The 27,313-nt window shown below is 38.0% G+C and overlaps 1 protein-coding gene across 3 annotated transcripts in view; it reads right to left on the reverse strand.

The window, feature by feature from the left end:
* Positions 1–2,843: 2,843 nt before the first annotated feature.
* Positions 2,844–27,313, reverse strand: part of PANK1 (pantothenate kinase 1) — a 28,050-nt gene continuing 3,580 nt past the window's right edge. For all 3 annotated transcript variants that reach the window (XM_074874903.1, XM_074874901.1, XM_074874902.1), the window contains exons 2-7: positions 21,003–21,355; positions 12,720–12,973; positions 10,314–10,490; positions 9,791–9,914; positions 5,017–5,142; positions 2,844–4,369 (exon numbers count right to left, since the gene is read on the reverse strand). In XM_074874903.1, coding sequence (XP_074731004.1) covers positions 4,310–4,369; positions 5,017–5,142; positions 9,791–9,914; positions 10,314–10,490; positions 12,720–12,973; positions 21,003–21,338 — 1,077 coding nt within the window. In that variant the 5' untranslated portion in view covers positions 21,339–21,355 and the 3' untranslated portion in view covers positions 2,844–4,309. The remainder of the gene's footprint in view (positions 4,370–5,016; positions 5,143–9,790; positions 9,915–10,313; positions 10,491–12,719; positions 12,974–21,002; positions 21,356–27,313) is intronic.

Below are 27,313 nucleotides of genomic sequence, written 5' to 3' on the forward strand. Positions count from 1 at the left end.
CAACACCCTGTCTTGGCATGTTCTATCAAACAACCTGACCTCTCCACCTCTGCCACCCATCTCTCACTGGTTGCACTAACAAAGAGCTGGTTTATTGCCTTCCCTGCCATGCCCTTCCCACCTTGTTCATGTCACCTCCAGAAACCTCTGAAGATGATGCTGCCATGTCCCTTTCCCAGGCTCAGTAGCTTCCCCTCTTGTGAGCCTCAGTTTTTCTCTCATTTCTTCTCCATCTCTCGAAGTGCCAGTACCTCCTCCTGCTTGAGGTGAATCTCAGTTCCCAAGGCAGATGACAGGTTCTCCTAACTTTTACAATTAGAACCACAATTTTTATTCTGCTTCTTTTATGTTGGGATTTTCTGGGGGGAGGTGATAGGGGGAGGTTTGAAGAACAGACTCTTACTGCACAGTCCCTACATCTCTTTTTCTCCAAACACACTAATACTCATGCAACTAGTAAGTTCCAATCAGCAGCAGTAATACTTAAAGAATCAGAAACTGTATTCAGTTTTTAGGTATAAACAAGCATTTATTTTCCAGGACATCCTAGAGATCAGATGTTCTCTACCTCCCAGGTACTGAGAGGTAGCAAGACAGAAAAGAGACTGTGGTCTTTTTCATAGCCTGCATTTCATTTAATCCCAAATTCAAAGACACCTTGTACTTCAAAAAAAACAGATCCCAGTAGAAGACCTCATCCAACTGGAAACAACTGTGTATGTTTATTTTGTCACCACTTCAACCCCATACGGTTTTCCCATCTCCAAAATTCTGCTGTGTCCTGCCAAAAATCACTTGCAAGTATCTTGTAACAGTCTAACAGGAACATAAGTGCTGATAACAGTCAAACACCAGGACAGCTTTGCTGAGGTTGGAATGCACTGCAAACACCCCACTTGTCCCAGAAGTCAGATTCTTGTACTGCCCCCCATGCTAGTCTTCCCTATCAAATCTGATCAAACAAATACTCTTAGTCTTTCACTGTTCAGCCAGCATTTGCAGCAACTTTTTCCCAGTAATTTAGTCCAAAAACTTTACTTTAAAACATAGTCCTATGGGATTTACTTTTGTCAAAACCATTAAAAATTGGGGTTCCTCAGCAAGGGGGAGTGAATGAGGAGAGTAGCATGTATTTCAGCAAGAACAAATGCTTGAGTCTAAAAGAAGCAGACCTTGGCACAAGCCATCACAACTGAGAGCAAGGAATCCCACTCATTCTGCTCCAGCTTACCTTAATTACCTTAACATGTTTCAGAAAAACAAGCTAGATTAACACAGCCTGGTTTGTTAAGAGATCTCATCAATTTATACCAAAACAAGTGCTTTGAATGCAAACTAAATCTGCAGACTCACTGATCGTCCTTAGGGAAGTTTGCTCCTTCACCCTCACCATTCCCAAAATACAGATCTAAGGATCTGGGTTATTCTAGGTTCTCAAGACAACTCTTTTGAAGTGGTGCAACACAGCTTTACTTGCTCAAGTTTCCAGTTTGTACCAGTTATAGTAGAGGTTCATCTATGTAGTCAAGTAAGACTGTTTTCAGACTCTTTAAATACCTCTGGATGATGAAGCAGGGCAAAGAACCCTCCCATCAGATGACTGTAGCCAGCAACTGGATACAAAACACAATCAGAAAAATTCAAGACAACAGCGATGCTCTTACAAGAGCCCCAAAGTGCTCCCCTATAGCAAAAATATTGGAACAGTGCTAGGAATCAATCACACTGTCATTTGTCCATTACCTTAATTATGGAGGAGGTACATGGGAGGAAAACAAAAGTTGTGACTAGTGAAGGCAGGCAAAGCCTAAAGGTAAAGAAGCACATTACAGTAGTAGCAGATTCCTGTGATGGTGCTGGTGGGGAAGGAGAAAAAAAAAAAAGTCAACTGTAGATTTCAAGGTAACAAAGAAATACTTTCCCTCAGGAAAGGAAGAATTTAACTTACAATGTCATTTTCCTCTTACACCAGGCTCCTCTAATTTCTCCTACTTAGTGACTCTCCATTTTATTAATTTAGTTTGCTAATATTTTTCCAAACCAAATGTACTCATTTGTGTAGTATACACTTCAGAGTATTTTTTCCAGTCTTATAAACTACAGCAACTTACCTATTAAGCATTTTAAATTTCAAATCAGCATTTTGAAGTTCAATGTTTATTCTGTGCTTCTCTTAGAGCTGCTGTGATCAACCTACTTGATGGTCCCTGGAATCTTACAACTAACATTAGGGATAGAGAATTGTGCTTTTGTTCTTCAACCACACAGCCTCAATTTGTGCATCTCACATACTCCATACATATTCTCCTGAATGACTTGCTAGGGTTATTTTTTTTTTTTTTTTTTGAGGACTAGAGGGTTTTTAATCTCAAAAGAAGTGTTATTTCATATTTGTTTATTTGACATTATATTGTTCCTTCACGTTAACTATAAATGCTAAGAATGCAAGAACATCTATATGACAGGTATTCCCGTATCAAATTCCCTTCAAAAACTGACCAGGGAGAAAAAGATAGAATCTTTCTCAGAAACAAACCAACCAATCCCACAAATTGCCCCAAGCTCCACTGCTTTACCAAAGCATATTTACATTGTTGACGTTATGCTTCCCTCTACTGTTTATCATAAGAAGCACAGTTACCTCAACATTCTGAAGTCTTCCTTTAAAAAAAAAAAAATATATACAAACCAATCTTTAGGTGCAGCAAAACCTAGCAAATAAGCTTAAAAAATCATCAAGAGCCAAAGAATCATCACGGAAATAACTAGTCATATGTGTCACAAAACACCGTTATGTATTTCACATCACTGATTTCAAGAAATGAATTCCACAGATACATTAAAACCGTCAAAACAGTAGTGGTCTTTATTTCCATCAGACAAGTTAACACTTCAGTTAGTATTAATTTATTTCAACATTTGGGAGATACGGAAATTAATGACTATTAAAAAAGTGAAATAAACCCCCTTCCAAAAATATACTGGATAATACGTGTCTGAATTTTATACTGTTCCTCTGATGAGCCCTTTATATTATGTGACATCACATACAGTTTTGCAAGACACAATAATTTATGGACTGGTTTTCAGCCTCTGATTTGTGAACCCTCATGGTGTCTAAGAAAAGCAAGTTTATACATGCTATGCAGCAACCTAAGTACATAGATTTCAAAGAGGTGTCAATTCAGCAGGAAAAAAAAAAAAGTCTAGACACGTCCACAAATAAAAAAAGAAGGTAGAAAATACCAGATTGGAATAAACACTCAAATCTTAGTGTCCTGTAGGGAAAGTTAACATTAGCTTAAAACCAGAAAATACACTAGTCAGTATTTTTATAATTTTAGAAACTGGGCTTTGAATAATGCAGCTATCCATTGTTTTCAATTATGATCAAGTTAAAAACTGCAGACTACAGAAAAGTCTTCAAATAAATGAAAACAATCTACTCCCTTTGTCATCTAACACCAAGTATGTACCATATAAATAACATCTGTAGTACAGAACTCTTCATACAGATGAGAGATTTTCAACAGAAACAGGATTTTGTTTTAGTATCAAGCCAATAATTAAAATTTTAGTTTGCATCTTGTTTAAAATTTTTAATATAGAGGAAAGTTAGTCCTGCAAAACCAGTTAGCAGTTTGTTCCTGTTTCAAGTCACGACTACTGAAAAGTTACAATCTTAAACCCCCTGCCCCCGCCAAGTTTTCTTGCAGTCTTGCCAAGAAACCCATGTCGTTGCAGAAAGCTTGTAAATCTATTTTTTGTGGGGGTGGAGGTATGTTAAATAAAAAAGTGTCTCATCTAATGAGGAAAGGAAAGGCAAAAAATCAATGACTAGTTTTCACAGTAAAACGCATCAGCTTTGTAGTTTCATTTGAAACCAAGAACAAATCATGAAACGTCATGAAAATAAGATAAAAAAATCTCCTAGAGTGATTACTAAATGAAGTTTAAATTACCACACTGATCAGTAAACCCCAGAAGAAAAGCAGATGCCTCATATCACAGGTCCTACATTAAACAGTATCCACTTTTTAAAATAAATCCATAAAATCTGTATTTTTGGCCACTTTGCACATTTTTCCCCTAAAAAATACAGTGTACAGAAAAAAAAAATCTTATTATTCCCAGTATGAATTCTGAAGTATAGGCTCAAAACCCAGAAGTTAAAGATCAGCTAAAAGGATTTTAAATTATTTACAAATCCAGCAGGTAGAACTACCATAATGGCTTCATTTCCATCCTTGTAGTGGCTTTCACTCTTATCCAGCAGCATCTGCAATAGGAATCTCTTCAGACAGCTTCATCACTGATCGTCTGTCATTTTAAGCAACTCTAGAAGAGCCCCAACAGCTCCAAAATAACCCTTTAAACAAGGCAAAAGCAAAATAAAACCAATCAAATTCCAAAATAAGACATAAGCATGAGCACATGAAATCTTCAGTTCTGTTAAGGCAATTAAAAGACCCTTCTTATAAGATCAGACATTCTGTGCCAACTGTTTGCTGTATCCGAATTACGATTTAACATGATCTTGTTTAGGTCCAAGAAAAGGCCTTATACTGGGAGAAATCTTACACAGTTCTTTAAAATTGTTGAAAAAGAAAAAATTACAGAACCACTATAATGATGCTGTACTGAGGCAGGACAGTTTCCATTATGAACACATCCATCTGACAGTCACCTCAAAATTGTGCTTACAAAAATTAATTCTAATTGAGGTTAATATACCGGACCGTGCAAATGAACAGTGTTGGTCCTAGGGTCAGAAAGCAAAAATAAGAGATGTGCAACATTTAGGAGCACAAACCATAAGACTAGTGATCAAGCCACAGAGCTGACAAGGGGTATTTTCAAATGAATTTGTAATTAAATTATATTTATGCAGAACTTACTTTGTGCATTCACTTCTAAGCAATGGCACTGAAATTCTCCCTTTTAACTTCACCAAGTCAAGAACCGTAAGATTTTTGTACTTACAAATAAAAGTAAGTTCAATATGTATTTCCTTACCTCATGTTCCAAAAACAGAGCTTTCAGCTGTCCCTTGGACCAATAATCCATAGCGTATGCTAGCACCTTCATAGAAATCATATTAATTCTGAGAAAGTTGCCAACAAATACCACCTTGTCGATTCTCTGTAAAATTGAAATGCACACCAGCAAAAATTATATTCAGCTACATTATTTGCCTCATTCAACATCTACTTCTGCCTCCACTATAAAATTAAATGGGAAGTTTGGGTTACATTTAAATTCTCCATACTGAAAAATCATAAAAATAATTGCAGTTACTGACTGCTAAGTAGAGATGTTGCAAGAAGGGAAAAAAAATAAAAATAGTTTTGTTCCAAAGAAAGTGAGAGGCTGATATGACAGATGGTGAGTATTTTGCCCAGGACCTTCCCAATACGAACAGGATTATGAGTGTTTTCTTGGTTTGTTTTTTTTAATTGTATATGACATGGCTGCACTGAAGACATCTTTTCCCTCTGCTTGTTAAATGAAGCGACTTCCCAGAGATCACTAGGATTATTAAATCCAGATGAAGAACCTCTGAAGGGTATCTAAGAAGGATTACACTAGAGATGGGAAGAAGCATGTTTCATTAGCTGTTATCTGGACTGTGGTTCCATTTTTGAAGAGCAAGTGAAACATGCATTTCATCCCTTTGTTTCGAAGCTCACTTGAACTCAGTTTTCATACAGAAGCTTAAAAGTTTTGAACAATCACCACTACACCATCAGTGAGAAAGCCACACACTATCCTTACTTGTATGCACATCAGTGCACGTAAGCAACAGTTTTGGTGCTTAAACAATGCCCATAACTATCTCACCAAGCTCAGTTTTGCCTGTTATGCACAAAAATTGCACTTGCATTTTGGACTGGTGTACCATATGATGTTCACCATACACTAGAACTGGTCTAGAAAGTTCAGTAGAAGGCCAAATCCTAGAAACATAAATTGCTGAAGATTATGAGCAAAAATCTGCATAGAGGCTAGAATTACCAAGTGTTAACCTCTCTACACAGCTCTATAAAGCCCAACACTTGGTTCTGCAGCAATTACTTTCCTACAGATCACAGTTTTGTCATGTCCAGTACTGTGCATGTGACATACCACAGAGAATATCCTCACTTGAATATTGGAGAGTGCTGATACCCAGATGCAATAATTCATTTATTCAGTCTCTGATGACTGAGTTACATGTCTGATTGTCCTCAAATCAAACGCATCAACACAAACTTTATTTAAATAATTCATGTTTCTAGTCATCTATCCCCTTAGACTCTGCAGTCACATCAGCATGCATTCATACTCATTCCTAGCAACTTATACGGCCAAAAATAAGAACTTCTCAAACTTCAAAAGGCTGCTCTTAAACATGGCCAAGAGCACTTTGCGTCCTCTGACAAGGCAGTTTTGTCTCTGAAGTAATTTCTGACAAGGGAGGGACAAATATGTAACTAATTCATTTCCTGTAATGCAATATCATCAAATTGATTAGAATCTATATTTGAATTTAATTTTCACGACTTTTGTTTTGTTCACTATACACACAAAGCTACTGTTAGCAGAAATTCAAGCAAGCAGTACCTAACACTGAGTATAAAAGTTACTGAAAATCTTAAGTCTAAAAGTACTAGTCATATCTCCTAAAATAGAAGAGTGTATATCAACATGCAAATTTCGTATCAATTTTATTTTCCAACATTCCTTGATGAGGTTAAAAATTATGTTAAAGATGTAAAGTTTCCTAGATTTTTGAACTGAACAAAAACCAGCTTTAGCATTTTTCAGGAGTTGGAAAATTAAGAAATGCTACTTTTATCTCTCAAGGGAGTCTTGCCAATTTACTTTTAAAATGTTCACTGCTGAAATATTCAAAGCTGAAAGTTGTAAGTCCTAAACTGATGAAGGGATGGTGATGAAATGCTTACTTAAGCTAACTAAATTACAACACCCTGGAAAAGACATGCACTCTTTCACTCTGTGGGGTATTGCTAAATTGTTCAACTACCCTGCAGTAGAAAGCTATAGTACAGCTTCAATATAGCATATACACAAATTTACCAATATAATTGAATAGGGGAATCTATATTAAAGATGCAATAAAAAAATCTGCACATACTTTTGCAAGAAGCCTTGTTCCAGATGCAACTTACATGTTCTGCTAGTAAGAAAAGTATAAACCAGGGAGACTGGTTTCCTTTAAAGCAGTTCTGCTGTGCCTAGGACAGACTGTTTCAAATGATGTGTAGCCAAATAGTTCCAGACTATGGAATTTTTCTACCCCACTGCCAACTTTGTGCAAGCAAACTTTGCTTTGAAGTTCTGTGGACAGAATATTTCATTTATTCCCCAGCCTCATTTTTTCCTGCACATATGCAAGTAATTTTCAACACAATATTAAAGTTGCAATAATTGAAAAAAAAAGACCAACAACAAAAAAACCCTTATCAAAACTCACGCTTCAGGGCATAAATTGATTTTGTCAAAGAATCTAAAAGCGAGCTTCACCATAACTCTAATCTAATACACACAAACTCCACAAAAGAATATATCATATTCAATAACTTTTTTAAGTTCTTATTTGGGCATTTCATTCATCAAGCTTGGTGAGTCAGAGCCATATCTCCTACAGGCAATTTAGGTGTCTAGATTATTTAGCGGAATCAACATTACTTTTTTTCCCCCACCAGCAAGGTATTTGGAGAACAGCTTATTTGCAATGATATATCATGTTTGAATTTTTTTTAATAGTATGTAAAGCTACTAAATGAAGGTTTCATTCTCTGAAGCTACAAAATAATTTAGTTCAAGTGTTGGAGCAATTGTATTTTGACATTGTCTGTGAAATGAAGAATACTTCACACATCAATCCACATTCCTCCACAAAATTCTATGGTTCATGTCTAGTTTTTAAGTAAGCCCGCCCACAAAACAAAGATATTTAGGAACTTTTTCACAATGACTCAGAAACATTAGTTTCATTAGTAGCCTATTTCCTCCTCTGAATGCATCACATGTGGTTCCCTGCTGCAACTCTCCATGCTTTGATAGCCCTGTACAATGCTGCTTGAACTCCATGCCACAAGGCAACACTGTAAAGAAGCTGAAAGCAAAGAGAACACTGAAAGAGAATCATCCTGACTGAAAGAGTCAAACTGCCAAAAATAGAAGTCTGTAGCCACTTTTCATGAAGGGAGGTTATCAGTGACATTTGATGGGGGCATACACTAAGACTTGCGCTGTTCAACATATTTTAAATGTGCTCTATAGGATATTAGCAACAAACCTAACATTTATTGGCATACAAAGTTATTCAGGAGAGTCAAAATAAAAAATGAACAGCATAGCAACACTGAAGAGACTTACACCTAGTGACTGAGGAACAAAACGGCAGATGAAGTTTAAGTTAAAACAGTGAAATGACACAAATGGAAGGGGGAAGAGACAGAGACACTTTGGTATTCAGACACAATGATATGCTCCAAATTAACCACCATCACTCAAGAAAGACTGTGGAGGGACTGTGGGTTGTTTCTTAAAAGTGAGGTCCATGCTCACAAAAATAAAATATTAAGAACTGTTAGTAAGGGAATCAGAACACAAAATTCATCAATATGCCATCACATAAATTCATTGTGCAACCACACTGTGAATACTGCATGAAGATCTGATCATTTGATCTCAAAATTAGAATTATAAACAATTAAAAACCCAAAATGAAACAGTGGAAAAAGAGACACAGAGTGTCTCTGTAGGAGAGGACACCAAGTGTTAGGACTTTCTGTCTTGGAAAGACCAAGAGGGAGATGTGGTAAAGGTTTATTAAAACTCACCAAAAGCACCAGTGATTAATTATTTGCTAAGACCCAAGAAAGTAATCAGATGGTAGCTTGGTGAGTTTCTTGGTTTTGTTTTGCTGGGGTTTTTTTGGGCTGTGTGGGTGTGTTGTTCATTTTAAAAAAGTAAGAGGCACTTTCTTCTAATCACAGAATGCTGAGGAGCTAAAGACATCTCTGTATTAAAAAAAGATTAGATAAATTCACCAACAGCAGATAAAAGAATAGTTATCACATAACAGTAAAAGATGCAATTTACAGTTCAAAACAAGTGCCTAAATGTTTGGTTTTTCAGTTGGTTTGGTTTTGTTTTTTTTTCTAGACTGCTGGAAGCTGGAAAGGTGTATGAATGGAACAATCCATCCACAGTTATCATATCAAAGAAAAGAATGTAACAAGCATCTGATAGTTTGAGGTAGGATAATGAACTATATTTTTCTTCCCTCTGACCCAATATAATGGATCTTATATCTATCAAAATATTTAACACAAAACACAATTCAAACCCATCATGCTATGGAAACAAGCCAAGCAAAATTCTCTTTAAATAAAATAAAAATCTGTCATGGTATAGTAAGATCTGTTAATAACTACAAGATAATTGAGAGTATTAATGTGGATTACAAAGGTGTTAATATCTATGTATTGCAGCCTGAGAGCAACTGAACAGCTCTAGGCATCAATGGTTCAAGACGATCTTTACAGTTAACTTTTCTCCCCTCTTCCCTACCTTTGAAGCTCAAAGTATGTTACGCTTTGCATCAAAGCATACACATAACACAAATCACAAGAGTTGGGACAGCACATTAAATATATGCATCTTCACCAAGGCCAGTTACACACCTGCTATATCAGCAATTTGCATTTTTGTATTCTGAAAATCTTACTATGCTGTTTCTAAAGGTTTTAAGCTCATAGTAAATATGCTATCTTACCTCATTCAATGCACACATGCGAGCAATAGAACCTATGTTGTTGGTGATGGTGACCAAAGTAGCTCTGGCCAAGTCCTCTTTACTGATGGAATCTCTCTTTTCTTTACTCATCATATGACCAAAGCTGTGTGGGGAAGATTATTCCTTTTAATATGAGTTATTTAGGAGTGCTAAAAGCCCTTAGAAATTCTATCATTTAATAAGCTTTGCTTGGATTTGATATCCATTGATTTGAGACAGATTTGAAATGGGAAAAGGTATCTCATTGGAAAGACAGAAAAATGAGCAAAGACTACTTCTAAAATAACTATAATTTAAATGGAAGCAAACTACATCAAGCATTGCTTATACCTGTTTAAAAAAAAGGCAAGAAGTAGGTGAGAGATAAGAATGAACCACATGATACATTCAGAGTGACATTTCCACATGGACATAGTGCACAGTCCAGGGATTACGCACTCAGTTCAGCATAAACAGTAAGTTTCCCAATGAACTCCTTAAAACCAGCTCAATTAACACATACCTTGAGGCTACAGCAGACCCTTGAAGGCCAAACCGCTCATAGTCTCCTCCATAAATATCTTTCACCAGCTTATCCACATTGGTGCTGTCTCCTTTCGCAGCCATTTCTAGTGCTTCTTCAAACGTCTCACAGCCAGTCAGTAGACAGCACAGGCCCAGGAATGTTCCTCCTCCAAGACTAGAAAAGCACAGTTTCCTCAGCCCAGCAGCTTGAACCAGCTTTTACCACTGCTCTTTAGACTGCTGTTTGCAACATGGTCTACATGGTTACCAACTGTATCTTGCAACTCCTCCCTCAGAGAAGTGAAGACAGACACCCTAAATTGAGTTTCTATTTAACACAAATGTCATCCAGCGTGGTTTTAACTGAACTACGCTTAAGTCCTTAATATTTAAATAGGAGAAATGATGCTAAATAAAGGGGTAGCTGAAAGGTCCAGTCCAACACCACAGATGTCAGTTTGCTATGTGTAGCACTCTAGCAAGTTTTCCTTGTGCAAGAATAATTAGCCAGCAGATCACTTAAGTCAGTGATTAAAGAATAAACAGCGATCAAAGCTAAATATCTATGCAGGGGCAGGCAGCCAAGACAGATCTGGTCCCCCTAGCCAGCGGCAGGAAGCAGTCTGGTTGGTTCCTGTTCAAAGCAAGGCTAGCATCAGCCCCGGATGCCTCAGCCCTCTGAAGAACTCCCGAGCAAGAAGCAGACGCTTTAATATCTTGCACAGGCTCAAGTACAATATTTACTGACTACACAAATTTAGCAGGGTGTATTTGATTGTGCATAACAGGTTGCTAACTCATTTAATTAAAATTCTACTTTGGACTCTTCAGTCTTAACAGACATGAACTTCAACTTACTAACTTCTACGTCCTTCCTCATTCTTTCTTAACCCTTGAGGAAGTTAGCTTATTTGCACTGACTGCAGTCACACCGACCGGAGCCACTGTAAACAAGAGGATCAGTGAGACACCACACTTGCACTTCACAAAAAAGCACAGGTCAGATAGGAACACCATTCAGTCAGTGCTCCTGGATTATTAGGCAAGTTTTTCAGAACACATCTAGTAGCACTGTAATAATATATTCAGTATCTGAACAGCAGGAAGCTCTGCACACCAGCCACAAGACTATTGATTTCCTCATCTATAACAAGTCAGCAACCCACTGCAGTCATGTTTTTCCTTTTGTAGTGAAAAGGATCAGAAGCACATCTACAGATACCAAAAGGGCTATGCTTGAAAACCAACCAGAATTGCAAGAAACTACATATGCAATACCTCTTCCATTCAACTTGTGTTCGCCTGGACCGTATACAGAAAAATAGCTCATGGCTACTATTATGGCAAAGATATGCCCTAGGTAAGGCAACAGAAGACACATATGCAGTCATGTGCAGTATACAGTAGAAACTTTATTAATATGTACCATGCACTGAAGAACAGAATGCAGCTTTGGAAGAGACTACAGAAAATCCAAAAAGCTTCTTCGGTTGTTGTTTTGGAAGGGGTTTTTTTAGGCTTCTGTTTTGGTGGTTTGTTTGGTTTTGTTTTTAAGATTACAAGACTATTACAAATAAAGTACATCAATGTAGTTTGCATGGAAAAAGTGGGATAGATTTATTGGTATTTTTACTACTAGTCTGGATGGACACATTTGTAACTGAAGTGGTTTCCTGTAAGTAAGCATTGTTGCCACATGTACAGAGTAAACTTAAACATGCCTCAGGCTGGTTTTTGGCCTTGAGAAAAAAATTCTGCATCCATGCCACTGAACTCCGTAATTCCTAAATAGAGCAGTCACATCTAAGTCTCTTACTGAACACAGGCCAGAGACCATTTCAACTCAGCTGTACCTTACAAATAATTTCTAGTCTTTACATGCTGGCACTCCTTAATTTACCAGCATAGTCCAAAGACTAGTGCAATCAAGGGAAAAACCAAGACATCTAGTGAGACTCCTCTGCCAAAATTCAGCAGGTAATTCTATAGTTTTCCTATATCCTGGACACATCCTAACACCTAAGCAAGAGATTTTTGTTTAGCACAAACATTTTTATTTCACTGCTCTGGCTGTTCTGAGGGATCAAATCAGGGGAGAGAAGATCCATTTACTGGCACAACTTTATTTTGGTAATTCACAACAAGAGACAGGAAGTAGGCAAGAACACCAAGGAGAGACTAAGGCAGCTCTAAAGTTGAATGTATCAATGATTTCCCTGATGTAGACCCCCTCTATGAAGGAATTCTAGGATATTTCAAGCATTGCTACTGGTGGACTTTTAAAAGAAATGGGAAGACAAGCACAATTTGGGGCTGCAGGTACCAGTCGCACTGTCTGGTTCTATCTGTTCAGTTACTAAGGAGAAAAAAAAATAGAATTAAAAGAACATGGAATTAAATTTACCTGGATCCTGTGACTCTCTTATAGTTGTCCTTAGAATACACAGCTAGGATGCTGACCCCTGAGCCTATGTTAACCAGCAGCATAGGATATGGATTATCAAGGCAGTAAGGCTTTTTCTGGCACTGTCCAGGATCTGTAGGATTTTCAAAATAATAGCACTCTGGTTGGCCATTGAAACCAACAGAATCAACGTAAAGGAGGCCCTGGATCAAACAGTCCAATTCATCCAATTTATGGAGTTGTAGATCAGCAATCTGGAAAAGAACAACAAGAAATTAATAAACATTTCCTAGTATAATACAACAATGAGAAGGACAAAAGGCTCCACTGAAGCACTTTGATCACTTCAATAGCAACACATTATGCTATTTAAACAGTACAAAGATCTGTCTAAACATGAAGTCCAACATAAAAATAGTTTTCTATCCACCTGACAATGGGTACCTCCCAAACCAATGATGTGCAGTAATGTCACTTAGTTCCTCTGCCTTTAAGATGCTTCCTGCTCGCAGAGCAGGGAGTATTTCCCCCCCCTCTCAGTATTCTGAAGCAGTAAATTTCTTTCCCCTCATCCCCATCCCAAGAGGAGCTGCGTTCTGCAGCTTTTGGACAGTATCTGACACATGCCTGCACAGCAGCATTCCTCAGGATGCAAAGTGTTTTAACTCATCAGCTAACTATATTTCCCAGCAATTTAATAAAATATTCAATAGAAGCATTAAGATCAAGAATCTTCAGTTAAAAACAAGATAGTTAAAACCTTATGTTAATATACATTAAATATGCAGTGGATTATGCTTTAAAGATTTCAGGTTTTTTAGTATATGTCACCAGTAATTTGAGAAAACGATTTCTTTAAATTATGATGAGCACTTTAAAATGCTGTGTGAAAAATAGGGTATTTCCAATGTTTGGTGAAAAACAATATAAAAAACCCAAATAAAAAATACTGTCAGACCCACGCCCCCTGCAAAATGTTAATAAAAATGTAACTGTTACAGAAGGCAGGAAAAAATTATAAGAGCTTAAAAAGGACATTCCCTCTGAGATCTCACAGGTCACCCATGACTGTACTTAAACAGGCATGTCTACTTGTCATAGCATTCTGTTTACTAGAATTAGAAATCACATCCCTTTCTCGAAATAGGATACAGTGACAATTTGTAGAAAGTCTCCTTTCCAGATGACATTGAGCTTAAGAGTTGTGTTAGGGAGAGAGAGGGAGAAAAATAGTAAAGTTGACCATCCAAACTCTGAGGTTATTTGCATCCTCACACCTGCAAAGTAGGTCTTATCTAACTCCACCTTCTAGCAGAAAAAGCAACAGAGTATTAGGAACAAAAAGGAGTTATACAACACAGAGCTGGTTCTCAGACATTTGCATATTGAAGGATGTTTTTATAACAGCTAATGGAGAAGATTTACAAGGCTAACTACCTCCTATTTTTAATTCTGGAAGCTATATTAAGTCACTATAAAGAGAAAAGATATTTCTGTGGAACAGGCCTGGTCAATAGGTTACATTCTTTTGAGCTATTTAAATCCCTCCCCTTAAGTTTGTTCTTTACTTGTACATAGCTCTGACTTGCCTTAACTGAAAGCCATTCTACTCTTTGGGTCTGCCCTTTTGTTGGATTTGCTAGTCCTCAAATCCTGGAACCATAGAAAGGAAGTAAGATTAAAAAATCCCAAAGCAGGAGTCTTAAAGACCTCAATATAGATCCAGTTATTCATAGGATAACAGAGACAGGTGGAGATCGTTTCTTCTTGTTTCAGGAATTCCTCCTGGAACTTCTGCAATCCCTTCCTATTTTTTTCTTCATTAACAAAGGGCTACACAAATTACAATTACACAAATGCAGCATAAAAGGACTTGATCCACTTAGCCAGCAAATAAAAAGAATGAACATAAATTGGGAGAGAAGGTTTTCAAAGAAATGTTACAAAAATCTTGAGGCTACTTTGCAAATATCTTGGATGTTAGCACTTTCTTGCTATTAGACTAAGAGCAAAAGCTCCAATCAAGAGATATACAATACAAGACATTAACAGAAATGCTTCATGCACTCTTTCTCACAACGGACACTGTATGGAGTCCACTAAGTCATCACTCATTAGAGGACTTATTTATTCTGTTAAAACCCAACTAACATTGCACATAGCTAGTCAAAATAAGGAAAGATTCTATACTAATTGCGATCTTTCTATGGGTTATGTGCTGTACAGTCTCAATTTCCCCATCTTACTGTATAAGCTAGATACATCATGACCAAACACAATTTAAAACAGATACAGCATGCACAAACATGCTATGAACCAGAAGCCTGCTTTACAAAGACAAGTCATTAACAGATTTATGGCTCCTGCTCTCAAAAGCTCTATTCTCCCATAAGCCAAATACCCAGCTGTTTTTGTCTCATCCATGTTACATTTTTATAAATTGGTAAGCATCGGTAAGAGACCTTGGAAGACACGAGCAAGAAATACAAATCTAAGACTAAAATACTTCTGGCATCTGTGCAAAAACACAGACAAAATCTTTGTTTCTACAAACTCTCCAGTCAGCCCACCAGTTCTGTAAGGACAGAACAAAAGAAAACTAATCAAAGGTTCTTTTTCAAGCACTAATAAGCATAGAAGTTTTATAAGGTCCATCCCTCCATGTATAAGACATACTAGAATTTACTGTGCTTTTTATAGCTCTGTGCTATATTTAACAGCTGATATACTGTAAGCAGAAAAGCCCTATTAGTGCTTTCTTTTGTGTATGATATTCATAACAGACTGAAAAACCATTTGCCTGTGTTGTTGCAGCAGTCTGGTTTTCATTTTTGGAAGGAGCAAGACTGGCATCAGTATTCCACGTTAATCCGCCTCCATTCAGAGAACTGCAGGCTCTGCAGCCACCAGACCTCTGGGGCTCCAAACAGCCCAGTGAGCCACCACTGTTTTTGTTTCTAAACACGAACTAGGGCACAGCTGCAAGAAATGTAGCGACCCAGTCTGGTACAAGAAGACATGATAGAGCCAGGGTCACAATTCCCAGTCCCCTTCCCTGCATATAGAGCTGCCTTTTCTCCATTTGTTTCTTTGCTCACGACTCCAGCAGCAAAACTGCATCACAAAATAGATGTGCCTGTAAACACTGTAACTAATGTATGAGTAAGCAAACATTTTTTTTCTGGTGCCATCACCTGACCTACCACACTCTACTCATCCTCATCCTTCAGCTGTTCAACCCACTTTTCCTTGCAGGAACGTAAATTTATGTGCAAAAATGCAAAACAAAAACAGGAGCTGTGTGAAGAAGGACATTTTAATTAGATGTTTTTCCTACAACTCTTTACGAAATGCATTTGCAGATATTTTCCAGCTCTTTACAGTACTTAATGTGAGGGCAGATATCATAATGGACAACTGATTCTGCTCTGCACTCCTGTAACTGAGAAAGTTACCCACTTCTCTAGAAAAGTTTTATGTCAGAAAGTTGTGCTAGGAGAGGAAGAACTGCAGAATGAAGTAGTATACAGGTCCCCAGAGGGAAAAATTTACAATGGTTACAGGGAAACCATATGTACATTTTTTAAAAGACCAATTTCTCTGCATTATACCCAGATTGTAGAAATGCCTCTTTAGTTTAGGCTGGTTTTTAAATACTGGAGGGAGGGTAGAAAACACTTTGGACTTCAAGGAATTCTTTAGGACCATCAAAAGGAGAGACTTGGGACTTTAACTGTGCTTACAAGTGGGTGCAACACAGCAAGGAAGTAGTGAACACTTCCCCATACCAGTTCACACCATAGCAACAAAACGCCTGAAACCCAGCTGATTTCAAGGATACGCAAAAGGTCTGTTATTACTGTGTACAGATGCTATTCTAAGGAGAATGAAAGCCCACTTCTTGTCATAGACTTGCAAGAAGTGCTGGAAAATGATGCTGTCTGTTCAAGTTAAGGTTTTTTTTTGGTTTTTTTTTGTTTTTTTGGGTTTTTTTTAATAATATGCACAACATCAAACAATTTTTAGCTGTATTCAAGTACCAGACAGTATAAAAGGAAAATACGTGGTACAAACTTGCTGCTGCTTTAAAGCATGGAAGCACAGAAGTCAAAGACTTGGGTCATGTTTGTTTCTTTTTATGGACGAGTAAGTATTTCCACCTCAGCAAGGAAAATACGAAACAGCCCAGTCCTCTATAAGTGAGCTGAGGGCAGCCATGACATATATTCATCAGGGTTGATGCCTAATGGATCAACACTGGTGTGCAGACATCTTTTCAATGAAGCTCCAGCTCATGAAAGATTTCACCCAGTTTGAATTTTCACACTGTTACCGAGTTCTGGTGAGCGCAGGAATGTCCAAACCTAGATGCAGTTACGGACTTTCAATCAGAAATATGATTTTTTTTTTTCTGTAAGAAACTGTTAGGAACATAACATCTTGCAAGTTCTTAATTATCAATTACAACAGTCTCATTTACTCTATCACTCTGGCTTTTATATACCTTCTGTGCATTGCTCCAGTTTTTATTTCTTATAATAGCTTACAGTCTAGCTTTTCCTTCCATCTCCCTCCCATTACCTCTCCTCCACTTTCATAAAGACGTACTTTGCTTCCTTTATATTTTGATTGTCTTTACCTCAACCCCCAAACCTCCTTTTTGAGCTCAGATGGGATACTCGCCCCAGTTCATTTCACACTCTGAGGCTGAGAAATATCCACTCACATTAAAACAAGACAAAAATCTAACGCAAATAAAGGGTAAACCAAACATTTGCTGAGGCACAAGAGAAGATAGACTACACCAGCTTTGGGCAAAAAAAGGACTACTCTGGGATCCTCTACAGAGGATCTGCCCTCTCGCCCAGATAGCTGTAAGGATCTCTTCCCTCTCGACAGGGAAAAGATGCACATGGCTTCTCCCCATTCCCTCCAAAGAGTCTCCTAGCTTCCTGTGGTGGTGGTAACAGAAGGTATCATGGTTACCTTCACCCATTCTTTGGATGCCACTTTCAATTCCAGCCCAGTCTACACACTACAGCCTGAGCAGCAGTGTCCAGCCTCAAGCAAGTAAGGTGCAACAAGATTTTTGAGTGTCTTACACTAACCTAGGGTTACAGAGTTTACTCATCCTACAACACAGGACAGCAAGTTTATTTAAGATGAATACAACAGCCTACAAGTCATTCACAGGCATTCGGTTCATACCACAAAGTCAAGCCTCAGAATTAGCTAATAACTTGCACAACAAAATCACTCTCCAGCAACCAAGCTTACTCTTAAAGAATTTTCCTTGTAGGTTATGGGGAAGGTCAAGGCCTGAGTTTAAGTGCTGGTAACAGACTTCCTTCCTCCCTGCCCCAAATGTTATTAAGTGATTGGTTTTTGGCCCAGGCCCTGCTTCCACTGAAGCCAGCAGTAAAATTTATATCATGACAAGTTAGGTTCTTTAGCTGTCTGCTCAGGGAAGAAATACAAAGATCCCACCTTTGAGCCACTGCAATTGACAGGAATTTTGCAGTAGAGCAGGTTTTGGACAAAAGTCTGAATAGTGCTTTCTTCCCTCATCCCCCATGTAACCCTTACATTGAGTTGCTTTACAAAACGGAGCCTAAGAATTTATTCCTCACAACATTAACAGCATATTTTTGTGCAAGTAATGTGCGTGTGCTAGCATGGAGGAATCACAGAGTATAAAGAGATTTATATTACAGGTACACAACACAAGCAGATAAGTTTATGTACTCCTTTTACAGAAGTGATGTTACTTGACCATTTACAGAATATGCAAGGTGACAGTACGTAGTTGGGGAAAGGAGGATTAGCAGAATTAGGTGACAGATTCATCCATGTCAACACCACTTTTACCTGAATGTAAAGTCAGTCAGCCATGAAGACCAGTCATTCAGAAATGGAAAGGGGGAAAAAAAAAAACAAACAACCACAGAACAAAAAACAAAAACAAGAAAAAACACCCGAAGCTGGAAACAGTCCTTTTAGTGAATTACTGATGCTCTTCAATGGACATCAAGTACAACCATATGGTTGGTATAATTATTTCTGTGGTCTACTTTAATGAATAGAGTCAGTTTTCCTACTTCTAGGGGAAGCATTCAGATTTTAAGAATGAAGCAAATGATTTTCCAGGCCACTGACTGTTACTGTCGGCAGTCACCAAGCAGTCCATGGAGACTTCTTCAGGTCACCTCCTATTCAACGCTGTGGATCCCATGCGAGGGAGGTCAGATAGCTAAACCTAGCTACCTTTGTAGATTTAATTGCCTTTCTGTGGCACAGAAGACAGGCTTACGGTAAACAGAAGATGCCTCCCAATTTTATTTTATAATGCACAAAAGGAACAGAGATGTCTAGATCAAACCTATTTAACTCATTTAGGGATTCAGAATTAGACACTGGAACAGGCAAGTAACAACAGGGTATTTGTCCATTTTAAGTAGAAAAGCTGCTGTAATCTTAGAAGGATTCCTTCTTTGGGATTTCAGTGCTGTTTTGCAATATGTTGGATCTTTGTCCTAAATCTATGCAATCCTGAAAGTCCCATAAGCATTGAGAAAACCATGAAAGACAAATAACTTAAAAGCATGTACACAGGGAAATAAAGGCCAGAACAAAACCATGTTATTTATATCAGTTTCATGAGTTTCCTAGAATTTAGGCATATTTTTTGATGAAATTAACAATGTTCACAAACATACTTAAAAGCAATGTAGAAAAACTAAAGTAACAGAAACAGGAAAATTTAAGGCCTCCTCCATATAAGGCATTATACAGTACTGAATCCAGCAAGAGCAGGATATTAGACTTGGCACATGTTCTCTGCTACAGGTGCATTAGAGTGATCAAATATTTGAAACAGACTTTTCAATGCTTTGAGAGAGCAATCCTGAAGCTGTTGTCCAATGTCAATTTACAGTCAGCTGAACACACTGAGATAGCCAGCTGTGGTTACAATGGCTAATGAAGTGCAACAATTTAAGTGCCAGTACCCAGGACACTCAGCCCTTCGAGAGAGATTAAGCAAGCAAACCTTCATGTAATGGATAATATTTTGCTTCTGTAATACTCTATGGATATTACAGTTTGAGCCAAGAAACACTTGCTATAACAGAAGCTGTGGAACTGGATAGCTGTAAGAAGAGTTGTCCAAAGCACTCACTCAGGTGTGAGTGCACCTTACTGGTTGCTCTATGCTACAAAACATCCCAGCCAGCTTTTACAGTGTTTTTCTTAAACTACCTGCAAGTGTTGCAGCACACAGAGTGTTAATGAACACTGCTGAGATGTGGGGTTTCATGCCTAAATCCACCAGCAGTTTGCTATGTGACCTCATATTGTTGTGTAATATCTAGCAAAACAGCCCTAACTTCAACCATGGCTTCCAGTGCCACATTGATTATACTGCAGCTGAGATGACAGACTGGTAAATTGCATATTTATGCCAGATAAAGCCAAAACTATGGGAAGAAATGCCTAGCTGTGATAGCCACTGGGTAACTTCCAGTTCAATCCTAAAGCTGTGGGAGTGAGGGACATGAACTTCTTTATTAAGTAAGCAACTCTAGCTGCTATTACATGATGCAGGAGAGATGAATATGGGAAGACTGACCATTCCAAAAGGACAGATTCTTCAGATTTACATCAGCTTCTGGAGCTCCCTGCAGAGGTTATTTTTAAGCTCTAGGGGATCTGGGACCTAGTCACCTTATGAACTGCCTTTCTACACATGATGTACTCCCAGAATTGATATCAAAAGCTAGCTTGCTACTGTCATGCTTCCATACACTATTCCTCCCCCTGCTCCACACTTGGTCTTCCAGACTCTTGACTTAAGTCTGCTTGAAGACTAACACAAGGGGAAAGGAACCTGAATCTGATCTCCAGCCTGTATGGCTTAATTTCTGGTTTTCTAACAGATATCCAGTTTACAAGATGAGTACCTAGTCTCAGACTCCTAGGTTGTCATAACACACCCTCAGCTGATCATGAGGCATCTGATCATCACAGCTGCACTCTAAAAAAACCCGTTTACTGAAGACATCCTGCACAGTAATACTTCAGTAGAATATCCAGCAAGCAGAATGCCCTCCCCACCCCCTCCACGTTCTCAGCAATTCCACCAATTAACAAATGTGAATTGATTCTGTTCATCTTAACCAGTTAGGATAGACAAAAAAATGTTTTCTCTGGAAGTTTTAACAGAAGGACTCCCACAATGTCTTCCCATAGTACTTCCCACTGAACCCTTATGAAGTGTTCACATACCATTCTAAAGTCCTCCTCAAACTTGTAAGCTCCACCTCCCGTGGCACAGAGCGTAGTGTGCAAACTGGAGAAGTTCTTTTCACTACCCATCTGTATGAACCTGTGCATGGCACAGCTGGGAAAGCGGATGAAGTGCAGGTTTCCTTTGCGTCCACACATAGTCAAATTTTTCAGTTCAAGATGGACATCACGAATGCCAGTTTTGCCATAGGCTGTATTGGAGGTCAAGTATTTCCTAATGCTTTTCAGGTTTTCTACCTCCTCCTGTTCCTCTTCTGCAGTAATGTCCTTAGGTTCAAAGTAGACCAGTTTAACCAACGTTCCACCGATATCCATTCCAAACCATGGAAATGCTAAGGACAAGGGGATTGGGGAGGAAGAAAGAGAAAGTCACTATAAATATACAAGTTAGACATATCCCTTAAAACATTCGCTGAATGACAATTCAGTGCAGTCACAGTAGCAGCATCCGCTCCTGAAAACTGGTGGGCACTTATGTGTCCAATTCACATGTATTAAACACCTCTCTAAGTTAAGACTTCATAAAGCCTCAGTTAAGAAAAAGACTAAAGAAAATCTCAAAATACTCTTCTCTGGAGAAGCAGGTTTTAATAAAGTGAAAAATATTTTTTACTGCGTTTCACCCAGTCTGACTCCTGGCACCAATTCTTAAAATAGACTAAGGAGGGGAGGAGGAAGAAACAACCAAACAGGAGAACAAGATTTCTCAAGTCACATTCCCACTGCATAACATCTACAATTGCCGTTCCAAGACCAGTCGGAATTTCCACAGTCACAAGGCTCTGTCTGAGGAGCAGCAATACGTAACTCTCCCATTATGCTGGGAGTCTCCAGACTTCAACCCACCAGAACTAGCAGCTCTGCTGGAACTACACCACCTGCATATATTAGCGGAAAGAGGATGAGCTGTTTTAAGTTCAATATTTACTACTGACAGTCCTCTTCTTTAAGCATAGACTCCCTTTGCTGGTATATGTGTTAGCCTATCACACAACTATACAGGAAATGCCACTATTTGCTTCTCAGCATATATATATATATATATTTATTTGAAACAGCCAGCCTAGGTTTACCAAAGCCTTTGTTCTGTTAATAGCAAGAGAAAATCGCTATGGAGAACACGCAGACAGAAGATACTAACTGAACCAGGTTGGTCTGCCTGCTCTGCTTATATACATGCATACATTTCAAATGGTAAACCAGGTAACTTTATGAAGCAGTAAGAAGTGAGAATACAAAAATCTATATACAGGTACTGAAGAAGAAGGCCACTAGTAGTTTTTCTTAGAGAAATTAAAAGTACTGAGTATGTGGCTAACATCTAAGATCCATATCTAATATTGCAGTCACATACTCACCTCTCTGCTTTTGGGGGGAATCAGGCAGACTTGCTAGAAATGTGATTCTACCAACTAGGGCATCCCAACTTAGTGTTGATACAAACTCCAAACCATGGACACCATATGTATTACTGGTATTTCTGCCAGTGAACCTAAATGTAAACAACTTGGGGCAAAGATTTTAATAAGCATAGGAGGTACTGTTCACACTGTTCTTCCTCAGGTAATCAAAGTTCAGTATTAAGTTATTCAATTTCAGGCTGAAAGGAGCTTAGTCATTTACTTCTAACCACAAGGGTCTCAGTGTCATTCTTGTCTGGCTGAATAATTCTAAAGCCTAAATTTCACACTTGTTAATACACACACCACCCACCACCCCCCAATCCTTAAATGACAGATGTTTAAAATGGTTATTTGGCTCCACTGATGTATGCCAAATAATTGAATCGTCAGTTTCTCCCCCCTTTCCCTAAGGCCAAGGAAGGCATAATGCATAAACTCCCACAAAGTACCTTGCCTACAGTTTAGTTTTTCTAAGAGCACCTACTGTTACCTGTTGCAAAGCCTAATTTCTTTTTCCATGTCCTGCAAGCTGCAAGACACAAAGACACTGAAATGAGTCTAATTTGAGGTTTGGGAAGATACATCCTATGCAGATGCATAAAAGCTCGCTGAAATGAGAAGAATTTGAAACAAAGTTTTTTAAAATAGGCTTTATTTTAGAGAGGAAAAATACATTACCATACACTAACCTGTATTTCAGACACTTTTAGAAGTACATGGAAAACATTTAAGCAAAAGTGGTCTGGCCCACACCATACAACACTACAATGCAGTGGAACTCAGGATGCCAATCTCATTAGTGATTTACACATATCTTTATTTAAGTTACTGAAAACTTTAATTACCTCTCTCACTGGAACAGTAAGTCTCCTCCTTGGATGTACATTAACTGCGCAAGCAGGAAGTTTAATTGTAAAAGCAGGATGGTTGGACTGTGCCATACAGAACCAGCCTTTACCTAGGCGTAAGCCAACTTCCAATATTCTACATTAAGGGCATAAAATCTGCTACAATCTACCTGCACCGACAGTTGCTTTAAAACTATAGTGTAGATTTAATCTTTAAGAGAGGCAAGAAGCATTCTATCCTCCTATCAAACACAGGCCGGGCAATAGAAGTGTTAAGTACTAACAGCTGAAAGTTATTCATAAATGGCTGCCAAGACATTCACTTCTGTATCTTAACATTTTGAGGAGTCATAACTAAATGATTAACAAAGAATAGTAAGTACTGTAAAAAACAACCATGAAGTTATTTCTAGTCTGTGTAGTTCTTGGGATAGGTACACATAATGCTCACATTTAAAAAGCAAGCAGAAATACCAAGAGACTTTTTTTTTTTTTTAGTTTATTCTCTCTGTGAATCTAAGTTCCTTTCATTTTGTTGTGAGCCAAATGGAGAGCTGCAGAAAGAAAAGAACTTTGCTCCTAGAACAGCAGCAGTTTTCTTCAGCACAAATAAAGAGCACAACGTCAGTTCACAACCACTGATACTTGTTACACAGAACAGCAGCTTAATTTTCTTTGCAGCTGCTAACACCAGCTATCTGTTGGAATCACTCGCAGTAAAGATGACAACTATTCTGACTGGTTGACCAATCAGAACAAAAGCCAAGTCTCAAAGTTCCTTATAAGTCCCACCGAAATTAATATAACTTCCGTACAACTGCAGTGACAGTAGGAAACACTTTTGTATTCCAGTGATTATTTTAAAAATGTATTAATTCTATCTTTTGTTACTACTGATATGTTCCAAAACAAAACACACCGCTGAAGCATCATCAGCTCTTTTCAGTATCTTTACATAACGCACCTTATCTGGTACCTATACACTTCAACTTTCCTGACACCACTGAATGCAGTCCTAACAGGAGCATGCATGCAGACTGCAAGGTGCTCCTGGGTTTTGCTGTCTCCCCAAACACAGACAGTAAGACCATTCAGAGGCCACCAAAATTATTAGGGCCCTCACTGCTACAACCAGGGCAGGTATGAAGAAAGAAAGGTATTTGCGTAGACACAGGCTCCACAGACATGAGGGAAAATGGAAGTGGGGAAATTGTGGTGGGTTTTTTTTTTTTGTTTGGGTTGTTTAGTTTTTTGTTTGTTTGTTTTAAACTGGAAGTCCAGCATTTCATTGATAACCTGAATACACATCCAGTTTCTTGAGTTATTAAAAGCCAGGAAAGCAAGGAGAAGAAAGTGAAATCATTCACATCCACATCTTAGGCTGATAACAATTATTCAAAACTGTGTGATTTACTATGAAAAATGAAGACACTGGATATCTTGCAGAAATGCTTTCACAGTGTAAAAAATGCACTTAACTAAAATTGTCTCATAAGACTGTTATGAGCCAATTTCTCTGTTCTCAGCAAAGTCAGTATATCCATTGGATCAATGTAATTATTATTGTGGAGAAAAGAAAACTATTCTACTGTATTGCTACACTGCAGTAAGTCATAAAAAATAACAACAGTATAAAACTTAATTCTAGGTCCTATAGAACTGATACAGAAAGCATCAAGATGAATCTCGCATTCTTAAAAGCCTAGCATAAATCAAAAGACTCTGCTTATCTTCTTAAGAATATTAATTATCTTTATGTTAAACTACACCAACTACTTACTGGTTTGTTTTCCTGAGATAAAAATCTCCATTACTCCAAAATTTATCTGCAGAAGCATGTGACAATGCAAACAGAAGGTATCTACAGCATTGCATAATGAGGTAATCTGATGCACACTGACAGCTGTGCTATCTGGGGGAAAGGTTCACTCATGAGAAATTCCATGATACATTTTACCTAGTTTCTGCACAGACTTTGAAGAATATGAACCTATGAGGCTATTGCTACAAGGCATATTACATTCAGAATCGAACACATTTGATTTTTAAAAATCCTGTGCTTAACATACAATATAAGAGGGGGGTGTGGAGGGTAAATATGAAATCACAACATGGACAAGATCAGGGGAAGCAAGAATGAATGCGAACTCCTAGGTCACTAAGTAATATTTCCTCCCATTAAAGAAGATAACCAAGCGCAATCCTTTTCATATGTTTAAACAACCACCACATAAGGTTAGCTGAATCCTTTTACTCCTCAACTCTTAGAAATAGATTGTGCCTGAATCCTGCTGGTTGGAACTTTCTTCTCTCTACCTGGACCCTACATTTATCCATGACCAATTTGCAGCAGTTTCTTCTTTTGCCAAAACAGTTTCAGCTTATACATCTCTCTTACAGACCTGTATTTCCTTGAACACAGGTACAGTATCACAGTTTTTTATCAATAATTGGAATGGTGGTATCAGTACTCTGATATCTTAGTAATAAATATCTCAACTGAAATATCTTGGGTCCAGGTGCTTTTCTTCCTGGATACACATAGGATGAAATCCTATTACTTCATTTACATGTTTTCATTTGCATTTAATTTGCACTGCTTGATGTTTTGATGATCTAAGAACTTTCTGTTTTAATTGGGACTGGAAGAGGGGAGAGAGCACCAAAAATAAGAACAGAAAAAAAAAAATCAAAACAAGAGCCACACAAAAGATGGGATAGTATTCTCTCAGCTTCTGAAAGCTGCTTTATATTACAAAAGCAGCTGATAATAGCTTACATGTATTTTTCAATTACTTCTTCCTATTTTAGTTATTATGAGCAATCCAAACATGCTGTAAAATGGAAGCATTTGTTCTCCTTTGAACAAAAATAGAATACATATCTTTAAAAAATTATCCCTGCTTAGTAACGGAAGTTTCTTCAAACCTTACAAAGCTAGACCTAAATCATACACATCTATCAGGTGAAGCCTTCCAGTTCATTTTCAGCAGCAAGGGTCTACTGAACGTCTAACACCTCACCAGAAAATGAAAAAATCCTAACACCCTCCCCCCCAAACCAAAAAACTTCAAACCCAAAAGTACAGAATTGTTTGTTAAACAGTTGTGACCATTCACACATATGTAGTCATATTAACACAAACTGATTTCTGAAGATAGTGCTGAGAGACTTGGTCATTACCTATCCTGGAGAGATTCACTAAGAAAACCCCTAACAAATAAAAGCCAAATTTACAAAGCTACAAAAATCAACAATGAGCTACTGAGAATCTCATTCTTGGATCTGACAGCACCCAGCCTGATGGAAGTGATTTGCCTAAGTTTCCCACTCCTGTTGGCAATGTGTTGTTATCTTGTTGGTACGGTTGATATGCAGTTTTAACTCACAGGATGCTGGACCACAACACACCAAATAGTTTGTTAAGACCAGTCCTATTCCTTAGGCAACCCTTACACCCACCTAAGTTAAAATCAACTGGAGACTAACTTTAAGCAGCATGTCACCTGAAGCAGTTCTAAAGATTAAAAGACTGAAATATTCCAATGCCTTGGACAAAATTTCAGTAACCAGTAATGTACTTTTCTAATTCACTGTCAAACAACAGCAAGATCAAAACCATTTTCACTCCTGTATTCTTCACCAAAATATACTATATAATCATGGCATTCCATATTTAACATCACAATTGAAAAAGCCAGTTTCCACCTGACTTTAACTAGTACTACATAATCATGCTGCAGCCAAACATCACAGGTATAACAACCTAAATATTGGCCTAAAGGCTTCTTTACTGTGAAGTCACAACTCGAAGTGTTCAGAAATTGCAACTAATACACATTATAACTGCCATGGTTAAATGGTCACAATGTCTCAAAATACACATTCTCTGACCCCTAACAATTACCAGCTGACTTGGAGTGAGATGTAAGATGCTGATTTGAATAGAGAGCCCAAAGCTTTTAAGAAAAGTAATAGAATTAAAATGTCCAGCTGGCTTCTCCCCTACGTCTGCTGTAGAATAATGCTGTGAAGCACC

The sequence above is a fragment of the Strix uralensis genome, chromosome 7 (assembly GCF_047716275.1).
Source record: "Strix uralensis isolate ZFMK-TIS-50842 chromosome 7, bStrUra1, whole genome shotgun sequence".
NCBI classification, from domain to species: domain Eukaryota; kingdom Metazoa; phylum Chordata; class Aves; order Strigiformes; family Strigidae; genus Strix; species Strix uralensis.